Here is a 12541-nt window from a genome sequence, read left to right on the forward strand (position 1 = left end):
GTTAAGTGACTTGCCGAAAGTCACACAGCTGACAATTGGCGGAGCCAGGATTTGAACCCGTGACCTCTGACTCCAAATTACCTCACTTCGCTACTCTCCTATTACAACCCAACCAGCACACTTGGCTCCTCTAATGCTAACCTTCTCACTCTACCTTGATCTCCTCCATCTCGCCACTGACCTCTCGCCCACTTCCTACCTCTGGCCTGGAACACCCTTCCTCCTCATATCTGACACACAATTACTCTTCCCCTCTTCAAAGCTTTATTGAAGGCACATCTCCTCCAAGGGGCCTTCCCCGACTAAGCCCTCCTTTCCTCTTCTCCCACTCCCTTTTGCATCACCCTGACATGCTCCCTTTATTCGTCCCCCCTCCCAACCCCACAGCACTCATGTCCATACCTGTACCAACCCCACAGCACTGTAATAAAATCTGTATTTTATTTATTTATATCAATATCTGTCTCCCCCTCTAGACTGTGGGCAGAGAATGTGTCTGTTTAATGTTATATTGTACTTTCACAGTAAGCACTCAGTAAATACGATGGACTGACTGACTACAATACAATAGAGTTGGTAGACGTATTCCTTGCCGACAAGGAGCTTACATGTCGGACCCTTAGTTTATTTCACAAACCCCTGATTGACAAGAAGTTTTGGGTTGTTCATTTCTCATCCTGGCCTTCAGGCAACCTCAGGGTGGTTCTCAGAGCTCAGACAGACCAACAGTGGGAAAGGGACAGAGCACAGGACTGCTGGTAACCCCGGACAGCCGCAGCTGTCAGTCACATGTGGCCATGAAGCAATCAAGAGGCCTGCCCCGGAAAACAAACATTTGGCAATAGTGCCCTGTTTTCATAAATCCACCCTTTTCCATCCCAACCCAGTCTGATTTGCAATAAGAGACCCATCACTGTACAACACCACTGTCCTCCATCTCACCAACTGCTAACCTTGGCAAAATAATAATAACAATAATAATAATGGTATTTGTTAATCTCTTACTGTGTGCTAAGTACTGTTCTAAGCACAGTAGAAGGCTGGACACAGTCCCCGGCCTACATGGGACTCATAGTCTTAGTCCCCATTTTGCAGATGAGGTAACTGGGGCACAGGAGAAGTGAAGTGACTTGCCCAAGGTCACACAGCAGACAAGTGTCAGAGCCAGGATTAGAACCCACATCCTCTGACTCCCAAGCCCGTAGTCTTGCCACTAGGCCACGCTGCTTCCCTAATATCCTTGACTCATCTCTCTCATTTAACTTGCTTGTTCAGTCTGTCACCAAATCTCGTCAGTTCCATCTTCCCAACATCTCTAGAATCCATCCTTTCCTCTCCATCCAAACTATTACGGCACTGATCCAAGCACTTATTGTATTCCACAGCGCTTAACAAATACCGTCATCATCATTATTATTATTATGACCTCAATTACTGCATCAGTCTCCTTGTTAACCTCCCTGCCTCCTTTCTCTCTCCATTCTGGTTCCTGCTTGATTCTGCTGCCTAAAAAAAAATATTCAGCCCATGCCTTCCCATTTCTCAAAAGCTTCCAATGATTGCCCCTCCATCACCGCATCAAACAAAAACTCCTTATCACAGGCTTTAAGGCACTCCATCAGCTCTCCCCTTCCTACCTTACCTCACTGCTCTCCTATTACAACCTAGCCCACACACTTAATTCTCCTAATACCAACCTACTCTCTGTACCTCAATCTCATCTTTCTCACGACGGATCCTTTGCCCACATAATAATAATAATAATGGCATTTATTAAGCGCTTGCTATGTGCAAAGCACTGTTCCAAGTGCTGGGGAGGTTACAAGGTGATCAGGTTGTCCCATGGGGGGCTCACAGTCTTAATCCACATTTTACAGATGAGGGAACTGAGGCACAGAGAATTAAGTGACTTGCCCAAAGTCACACAGCTGACAATTGGTGGGGCCAGGATTTGAACCCATGACCTCTGACTCCAAAGCCCGGGCTCTTTCCACTGAGCCACGCTGCTTCTCTAGGCACATCCTGTCTCTGGTTTGGAACTCCCCCCACCTTTCCCGTGCTGCCCTTCGTATCCAACAAACGATCACTTTCTCCACCTTCATAACCCTGTTCAAATCACATCTCCTCCAAAAGCCTTTCCCAGACTAAGGCCTCACTTCCCCTATTCACTCTCCCTTTGGATCACCGTGTACATTTAGTCCTGATATTTAAACACTTGATATTCACCCCACCCTCAGCCCCACAGTACTGATATACATGTCCTTTACACTCTGCCATTTCCCTGTTATTTCCTTTGATGTCTGCCTCCTCCATTAGACTGTAAGCTACTGGAGAGCAGGAATTGTACCTACCAACTGTCTCATATTGTACTTTGCCAAGCACTTTGTCCAGTGCTCAGCACACAGTAAGCGATCAATAAATTCCATGGATGGATTGATTGGTTGATACTTGCCAATTCCCTTGTTTTAATATGATACTGAGTCAGGACAAATTAACACCATCTAGAAGCAGGAAGGTTCTAAACTTTTAAAAAATAATAATAACGATGGTATTTGTTGAGCACTTACTAAGTGTCAAGCACTGTTCTAAGCTCTGGGGTAGATACAACAAATCACATTGGACACAGTCCCTGCCCTACATGGGGATAATAATAATAATAATGATAATAATAATAATAATAATAATAATAATAATGGTATTTGTTAAGCACTTACTATGTGCAAAGCATTGTTCTAAGCGCTGGGGGGATACAAGGTGATCGGGTTGTCCCACGTGGGGTTCACAGTCTTAATCCCCATTTTCCAGATGAGGGAACTGAGGCACAGAGAAGTCAAGTGACTTGCCCAAAGTCACACAACTGACAACTGGCAGAGCCTGGATTTGAACCCATGACCTCTGACTCCAAAGCCCATGCTCTTTCCACTGAGCCACGCTGCTTCTCTAATCAAGGTGATCAGGTTGTACCACATGGGGATCACAGTCTTAATCCCCATTTTACAAATGAGGTATCTCTAACTCTATGCAACTCAGGTAGCAACTCTATTACATTGTACTTGCCCAAGTGCTCAGTACAGGACTCTGCACACATTAAGCACTCGGTAAATGAATGAATGAATGAATCAATCAATCAATCGTATTTATTAAGCGCTTACTGTGTGCAGAGCACTGTACTAAGTGCTTGGGAAGTACAAGTTGGCAACATATAGAGACAGTCCCTACCCCACAGTGAGCTCACAGTCTAGAAGGGGGAGACAGAGAACAAAACCAAACATATTAACAAAATAAAATAAATAGAATAGATATGTACAAGTAAATCAATGATTTAAATCAATCAATGATTGATCGATTGAGGAACGAAGGATGATATCAAGATGGTAGACTTCTATCACCCATGGTTCTGGTGTCAATGGTGTCAACAGAGATGGGGAACTGGGGAAGAGAAGAGGTTTTAGGAGGAAAGATAAAAAGTTCAGATTTGGTGATGTTGAGACGTTTAATTGGTGGTGCCGGCGGGCCATTCAAGGGGTGATGTCCTGGAGGCAAGAGGAGATGAAGGATGGAATAGTGAAGGAGGGAGAAGGCAGGGCTAGAGAGGTAGCTTTGAGAGTCATCCACATAGAGGTGGAGGCTGAAGTCTTGTACATATTTACTATTCTATTTATTTTGTTAATGATGTGCACCTAGCTTCATTTCTATTTATTCTGATGACTTGACACCTGTCCACATGTTTTGTTTTGTTGTCTGTCTCCCCCTTCTAGACTGTGAGCCGGTTGTTGGGCAGGGACTGTCTCTATATGTTGCCGACTTGTACTTCCCAAGGGCTTAGTCCAGTGCTCTGCACACAGTAAGTGCTCAATAAATACGGTTGGATGAATGAACGAATGAATGAAGTAGATGGGCTCCCAAAGCGAGAAAGAGAGTAAGTAGAGAGGGAGAAGAGCAAGGGACCCTGCACAGTGCCTTGTGGGATATCCACCGTTGGAGAATGAGATGATAGAGGAGACGGAGAAGTAGACGGAGAAGGAGGCAAAGAAAGAAACAGAAATATTTGGGGGTGATTGATAGTGTTCTTCTGTCACTGGCCCACCCTGGCAGCTTTATAGTTTAAATAAGGCCCTGTCTCCTCAGCTTTCATTTATTCTTTTGCTTCCAAAATGGCTCACAGTAATGTCTCAATGAAGAGGGACTTTCCTTCCTGGCACCAGTTATTCATAACAGTATCACAGAGCTGGAAGAACTCCGAGAGGTCATTTAGTCCATTTCCTAGGCCCCGGGTAAACAAAAGGCATTGGATTTTGTTTTCTTTCCCCTTAGAAGCAGGTATCCCCATCACCTTATGTGGGTTCTATGCCAGCCTTCACTAAGACACACGATGAGATGAATTGAGTGAATAACCTTCATCTGGGTATGAAACTCACTGTCGAACGGTATATGTGGGAAGCGTGAACCCTGCTTCCTGAGACTGGGATTCATTGAATCCTGCTTTCCGCTTTACACCTGGGTACCAGAACTTGAAGAACCGCGTCAGCCTCTCTGTGACGTAGAGGGTTTCGGGGCAGAGATATTGGGATTGAGAGAGGCAGGGGGATGGCCGGATGCCAAATCTACTCTGGAAACGCAGCTGACAGTATTACAAAAGGAAAGGGATGTGAAATGAGACACTGTGGCTCCCAGCCCTTGTTCAGCAGCCATTCAGCTGGTTGAATAGTGAATGAATTTGTCAATCTCAAGCTCTGCCTTTGATCCAGGGAGGAGAGGATCTGAGGAAATGGGGAGCTTTCCGCTGACAACCGCAGCCAGCTGCCTTTGTGGAGGAGGGATCTGGAATTCCCCGTGCAGGTCAAGGGGTTCGAGGGACCGTGGAGGCCAAGGGGCTCCCAAATAGCCTTAAAGGGAGGACGCAGGATTGAATCCCTCTTCTTTCATCTTGTCCTGAATCATTCATTCATTCAATCATATTTATTGAGCACTTACTGTGTGCAGAACACTGTACTAAGTGCTTGGGAAGTACAAGAATCCTGTCTTCCTACTCCTTGCAGAGAGGGTCCTCTGTTGGGAATAGTGCAGGGTATTCTTTTGATCCTAATGATTGAGCACTTTCTGTGGGCAGAGCACTGGACTAAGCAGTTGGGAGAGTACAATATAACATTAAATAGACACATTCCCTGCCCACACGAGCTTACAAGTCTAGAGGAGGAACCGTGCTCCTGTTCAAGCCTGGCACGTTTAGATGGAGAGCAAGACTTGTCAAGGTCTTTCATTCATGCAATCATATTTATTGAGCGCTTACTCTATGTAGAGCACTGTACTAAGTGCTTGGGAAGTACAAGCTGGGTCTTGAGAAGGTCTTGAGAAACAGCATGGCCTAGTGGATAGAGCACTGGCCTGGCAATCAGAAGGACGTGGGCTCTAATCCCGTCTCCACCACTTGTCAGTTGTGTAACCTTGGACAAGCCACTTCACTTCTCTAGGCCTCAGTTACCTCATCTGTAAAATGGGGATTAGGACTGTGAGCCCCATGTGGGACATGGACTGAGTCTAACCTGATTAGCTTGTATCTATGCCGGAGCTAAGTACAATAACTGACACATAGTAAGTGCTTAACAAATACCATAAAAAAGGCTAGGCCATTCATTCATTCATCCAATCGTATTTATTGAGTGCTTACTGTATGCACAGCACTATACTAAGTGCTTGGGAAGTCCAAGTTGGCAACATATAGAGACGTTCCCTACCCAACAACGGGCTCACCGTCTAGAAGGGGGAGACAGACAACAAAACAAACACATGTGGACAGGTGTCAAATCATCAGAACAAATAGAATTAAAGCTAAATGCACATCATTAACAAAATAAATAGAATAGTAAATATGTACAAGTAAAATAGAGTAATAAATCTGTACAAACATATATACAGGTGCTGTGGGGAGGGGAAGGAGGTAGGGCGGGGGGATGGGGAGGAGGAGATGAAAAAGGGGCTCAGTCTGAGACAGCCTCTTGGAGGAGGTGAGCTCTCAGTAGGGCTTTGAAGGGAGGAAGAGAGCTAGCTTGGCGGATGTGTGGAGGGAGGACATTCCAGGCCAGGGGGAGGACGTGGGCCGGGGGTCGATGATGGAACAGGCGAGAACGAGGTACGGTGAGGAGGTTAGCGGCAGAGGAGCGGAGGGTGTGGGCTGGGCTGGAGAAGGAGAGAAGGGAGGTGAGGTAGGAGGGGGCGAGGTGATGGACAGCCTTGAAACCGAGAGTGAGGAGGTTTTGCTTGATTCGTAGGTTGACAGGCAACCACTGGAGATTTTTGAGGAGGGGAGTGACATGCCCAGAGCGTTTCTTTACAAAGATAATCCGGGCAGCGAAGTGAAGTATAGACTGAGGCGGGGAGAGACAGAAGGATGGGGGATCAGAGAAGAGGCTGATGCAGTAATCCAGTCGGGATAGGATGAAAAATTGGATCAGCAAGATAGTGGTTTGGATGGAGAGGAAAGGGCGGATCTTGGCAATGTTGCGGAGGTGAGACCGGCAGGTTTTGGTGACGGCTTGGATGTGAGGGGTGAACGAGAGAGCGGAGTCGAGGATGACACCAAGGGTGCGGGTTTGTGAGACGGGAAGGATGGTAGTGCCGTCTACAGTGACGGGAAAAAGTCAGGGAGAGGGCAGGGTCTCCCACACTCTGTTTCTCCGTGTTTTCGGAGAATGTCCGGCAGGTGGCAGTGCAGCGCGTGTTTGCAGACTGTTGGCAGCGCGAAGCGTGTTCGCAGACTGTCCGGCAGGTGGCAGTGCGAAGCGTGTTCGCAGTCTGTCCGGCGGGTGGCAGTGCGAAGCGTGTTCGCAGACTGTCCGGCAGGTGGCAGTGCAAAGCGTGTTGGCAGACTGTTGGCAGTGCGAAGCGTGTTCGCAGACTGTCCGGTGGGTGGCAGTGCGAAGCGTGTTCGCAGAATGTCCAGCAGGTGGCAGTGCGAAGCGCGTTGGCAGACTGTCGGCAGTGCGAAGCGTGTTCGCAGACTGTCCGGTGGGTGGCAGTGCGAAGCGTGTTCGCAGAATGTCCAGCAGGTGGCAGTGCGAAGCGTGTTGGCAGACTGTCGGCAGTGCGAAGCGTGTTCGCAGACTGTCCGGTGGGTGGCAGTGCGAAGCGTGTTCGCAGACTGTCGGCAGTGCGAAGCGTGTTCGCAGACTGTCCGGCAGGAGGCAGTGCGGCGCGTGTTCGCAGACTGTTGGCAGTGCGAAGCGTGGTCAGAGAATGTCCGGCAGGTGGCAGTGCGAAGCGTGTTGGCAGACTGTTGGCAGTGCGAAGCGTGTTCAGAGAATGTCCGGCAGGTGGCAGTGCGACGCGTGTTCGCAGACTGTCCGGCAGGAGGCAGTGCGGCGCGTGTTCGCAGACTGTTGGCAGTGCGAAGCGTGGTCAGAGAATGTCCGGCAGGTGGCAGTGCGGCGCGTGTTCGCAGACTGTCCGGCAGTGCGAAGCGTGTTCGCAGACTGTCCGGCAGGAGGCAGTGCGGCGCGTGTTCCCAGACTGTTGGCAGTGCGAAGCGTGGTCAGAGAATGTCCGGCAGGAGGCAGTGCGGCGCGTGTTGGCAGCGCGAAGCGTGTTCGCAGACTGTCCGGCAGGTGGCAGTGCGGCGCGTGTTCGCAGACTGTCCGGCAGTGCGAAGCGTCTTCGCAGACTGTCCGGCAGGTGGCAGTGCGAGTCGCGGCGGCGGCGGCGGCGGCGGCGGCCGCGGCTTGTCGGTCTGCGGCGGCGGGTGCGATCGCCCGTCCCCGCCGTCCGTCCGTCCGTCCTTCTTCCTTCGTCCGTTCCTTCGTTCTTCCTTTCCTTCGCCGGTTCCTTCCCCTCCGTCCGTCGGCGTCTGGTGGCGATCGATGTGGGCGGGTCCCGAGCGGGACTGAGGCTCCCCGGAGGCGGAGCGGCCTGGGCGTTGGGCTGCCCGCCCTCGGCCCGAGGCGCAGCCCCGAAATGTCCGGAAAGATCGACAAACCAGGTGAGCCCCGGGGGAAGGGGGAAAAAGGTGGGGGGGGGGGGGGCTCCCCGAAGGGGCAGGAGCAGGAGGCGGCTACTACGTGCCGGGCACTGTCGTAAGCGCCGCGGCGCGCGGGTGGACGGAGCCCCCCAGGACCGGGCCCGGAAGCCTCCCAGAACGAAGAAGCGCTTAACAAACACCGTCCTCATCGTTATCATTCATTCTGATCGTATTTATTGAGCGCTTACTGTGTGCAGAGCACTGGACGTATTTATTCATTCATTCAATCGTATTTATTGAGCTCCTACTGTGTGCAGGGCACTGTACTAAGCGCTTGGGAAGTCCAAGTTGGCAACATAGACGGTCCCTACCCAACAGCGGGCTCACAGTCTATTACTCTGTTTATTTATTTATTTTACCTGTGCATGTCTATTCTATTTGTTTCATTTTGTTAGTATGTTTGGTTCTGTTCTCTGTCTCCCCCTTGTAGACCGTGAGCCCGCCGTTGGGTAGGGGCCGGCTCTAGATGTTGCCAACTTGGACTTCCCAAGCGCTTAGTCCAGTGCTCTGCACACAGGAAGCGCTCAGTAAATACGATTGATTGATTCAAGGCCCTGCTGAGAGCTCACCTCCTCCAGGAGGCCTTCCCAGACTGAGCCCCTTCCTTCCTCTCCCCCTCGTCCCCCCTCCATCCCCCCGCATCTTACCTCCTTCCCTTCCCCACAGCACCTGTATAGATGTATATATGTTTGTACGTATTTGCTACTCTATTTATTTTACTTGTACATATCTATCCTATTTATTTTATGTTGTTAGTATGTTTGGTTTTATTCTCTGTCTCCCCCTTGTAGACTGTGAGCCCACTGTTGGGTAGGGACTGTCTCTGTATGTTGCCAACATCTACTTCCCAAGCGCTTAGTACAGTGCTCAGCACACAGTAAGCGCTCAATAAATACGATTGATGATGATGATGATTGATTTGATTGATTGATTGATGGACTGACCGCTTGGGAAGTATAAGTTGGCAACGTCTAGAGACGGTCCCTACCCAACAGCGGGCTCACAGTCTACAGGGGGGAGACAGACAACAAAACAAAACATATTAGCAAAATAAAGTAACTAGAATAGTAAATATGTACAAGTAAAATAGAGTAATAAATCTGTACAGACATATATGCAGGTGCTGTGGGGAAGGGAAGGAGGTAGGGCGGGGGGATGAGGAGGAGGGGGCTCAGTCTGGGAAGGCTTCATTCAGTCAGTCATATTTATTGAGAGCTTACTGTGTGCAGAGCACTGGACTAAGCGCTTGGGAAGTCCAAGTTGGCAACATCTAAGCGCTCAATAAATACGATTGAATGAAAGAATGATCCTCCTTATCAATCAATCAGTCGTATTTATTGAGCGCCCACTGTGTGCAGAGCACTGGACTAAGCACTTGGGAAGTGCAAGTTGGCAACGTCTAGAGACGGTCCCTACCCAACAGCGGGCTCACAGTCTAGAAGGGGGAGACGGACAACAAAACCAAACATATTAACAAAATAAAATAAATAGAATAGATTTGTAGAAGTAAAATAGAGTAATACGTACAAATCAATCAACCGTATTTATTGAGCGCTTACTGTGTGCAGAGCACTGGGCTAAGCGCTTGGGAAGTCCAAGTTGGCAACGTCTAGAGACGGTCCCTACCTAACAGCGGGATCCCAGTCTAGAAGGGGGAGACAGACAACAAAACCAAACATATTAACAAAATAAAATAAATAGAATAGATCTGTAGAAGTAAAATACAGTAATACGTACAAATCAATCAATCAACCGTATTTATTAAGCGCTTACTGTGTGCAGAGCACTGGACTAAGCGCTTGGGAAGTCCAAGTTGGCCACATATAGAGGCAGTCCCTACCCAACAGCGGGCTCACAGTCTGGAAGGGGGAGACAGACAACACCACCAAACATGTTAACAAAATAAAATAAATAGAATAGATATGTACAAGTAAAATAAATAGAGTAATAAGCGCTTGGGAAGTACAAGTTGGCAACCTATAGAGACGGTCCCTACCCAACAGCGGGCTCACAGTCTAGAAGGGGGAGACAGACAATAAAACCAAACATATTAACAAAAAATAAATAGAATAGATATCATCATCATCATCAATCGTATTTATTGAGCGCTTACTATGTGCAGAGCACTGTACTAAGCCCTTGGGAAGTACAAATTGGCAACATATAGAGACAGTCCCTACCCAACAGTGGGCTCACAGTCTAGAAGGGGGAGACAGACAACAAAACCGAACATACTAACAAAATAAAATAAATAGAATAGATGTACGTACAAGTAAAATAAATAAATAAATAGAGTAATAAATATGTACAAACATATATACACATATATACAGGTGCTGTGTGCTTATCATTATCATTCTAGACTGAGTCCGCTGTTGGGTAGGGACCCTCTCTCTGTTGCCAACTTGGACTTCCCAAGCGCTGAGCATTCATTCATTCAATCATATTTTCATTCATTCATTCAGTCGTATTTATTGAGCGCTTACTGTGTGCAGAGCACTGCACTAAGCGCTTGGGAAGTCCAAGTTGGCAACATCTAGAGACGGGCTCACAGTCTAGAAGGGGGAGACAGAGAAAAAAAAAATTAACAAAGTAAAATAAATAGGATAAATATGTACAAGTAAAATAAATAAATACATAGAGTAATAAATATGTACAAACATAGATACAGGTACAGTGCTATGCACACAATAAGCGCTGAATAAATACGATTGAATGAATGAATGATTATTGTGATCCCTCTCCACCGTCAGCTCCGGGTGGGCAGGGCACGCAGCGCTCAGTACAGTCCAGTACGTTATTTATTATTATTACATTGTCACGGTCTTTATTATTATTACTGTTATTATATGGTCTGATGGTCTGGTGTGCTCTCCCAAGCGCTCAGTACAGTCCCTGGCCTGCAGCAAGCGCTCAGGAAATACAGTCGTTATTTATTATTGTTATATTGTCTGATGGTCTGGTGTGCTCTCCCAAGCGCTCAGTACAGTCCCTGGCCTGCAGCAATCGCTCAGGAAATACGGTCGTTATTTATTATTGTTATATTGTCTGATGGTCTGGTGTGCTCTCCCAAGCGCTCAGTACAGTCCCTGGCCCTCAGCAAGTGGTCAAGAAATACGGTCGTTATTAGATTATCACGATCATTATTATTATTATTATACTGTCTGATGGTCTGGTGTGCTCTCCCAAGCACCCAGTACAGTCCCTGGCCCGCAGCAAGTGCTCAGGAAATACAGTCGTTATTTATTATTGTTATATTGTCAGATGGTCTGGTGTGCTCTCCCAAGCGCTCAGTACAGTCCCTGGCCCTCAGCAAGCGGTCAAGAAATACGGTCGTTATTATTATTAGATTATCACGATCATTATTATTATTATACTGTCTGATGGTCTGGTGTGCTCTCCCAAGCGCTCAGTACAGTCCCTGGCCTGCAGCAATCGCTCAGGAAATACGGTCGTTATTTATTATTGTTATATTGTCTGATGGTCTGGTGTGCTCTCCCAAGCGCTCAGTACAGTCCCTGGCCCTCAGCAAGCGGTCAAGAAATACGGTCGTTATTATTATTAGATTATCACGATCATTATTATTATTATACTGTCTGATGTTCTGTTGTACTCTCCCAAGCGCTGAGTACAGTCCCTGGCCCGCAGCAAGCGCTCAGGAAATACGGTCGTTATTTATTACTGTTATATTGTCTGATGGTCTGGTGTGCTTTCCCAAGCGCTCAGTACAGTCCCTGGCCCTCAGCAAGCGCTCAGGAAATACGATCGTTATTATTATTAGATTGTCACGATCATTGTTATTATTACTATTATTATACTGTCTGATGTTCTGGTGTACTCTCCCAAGTACTCAGTACAGTCCCTGGCCAACAGCAAGAGCTCAGGAAATACTATCGTTATTATTATTAATTATTATATAATCTGATGTTCTGGTGTACTCGTCCAGGTGCTCAGTAAATGCGATCATTATTACTATTATGATATTCCCTGATGTTCTGGTGTACTCTCCCAGGCGCTCAGTAAACATGATTATTATTATTATTATTATTATTATTTTATTATTATTATTATTATTATATTGTCTGATGTTCTACTCTATTCTCCCAGGTGCTCAGTAAATGCGATTATTATTATTATTATTACATTCTCTGATGGTCTGGTGTACTCTCCCAAGAGCTCAGTACAGTCCCTGGCCTGCAGCAAGCGCCTAGTGAATACGATCATTATTGTTATTATTATATTGTCTGATGTTCTGGTGTACTCTCCCAGGCGCTCAGTAAATACGATCATTATTATTATTATATTGTCTGATGTTCTGGTGTACTCTCCCATGATCTCAGTACAGTCCTTGGCACACATCAACCACCCAGTAAATATGATCATTAGTATTATTATTATTATTATCATATTGTCTGATGTTTTGTTGTACTCTCCCAGGCTCTCAGTAAATATGATTATTATTATTATTATTATTACATTGATGTTCTGGTGTACTCTCCCAAGCGCTCAGTACAGTCCCTGGCCTGCAGG

General features: G+C 47.1%; 1 protein-coding gene across 7 annotated transcripts in view; it reads left to right on the forward strand.

The window, feature by feature from the left end:
* Positions 1–7767: 7767 nt before the first annotated feature.
* Positions 7768–12541, forward strand: part of RAPGEF1 (Rap guanine nucleotide exchange factor 1) — a 165448-nt gene continuing 160674 nt past the window's right edge. For all 7 annotated transcript variants that reach the window (XM_038745183.1, XM_038745185.1, XM_038745184.1 and 4 more), the window contains exon 1: positions 7768–7972. In XM_038745183.1, the coding sequence (XP_038601111.1) occupies positions 7948–7972 (25 nt within the window). In that variant the 5' untranslated portion in view covers positions 7768–7947. The remainder of the gene's footprint in view (positions 7973–12541) is intronic.

Source organism: Tachyglossus aculeatus, chromosome 4, assembly GCF_015852505.1.
Source record: "Tachyglossus aculeatus isolate mTacAcu1 chromosome 4, mTacAcu1.pri, whole genome shotgun sequence".
NCBI classification, from domain to species: domain Eukaryota; kingdom Metazoa; phylum Chordata; class Mammalia; order Monotremata; family Tachyglossidae; genus Tachyglossus; species Tachyglossus aculeatus.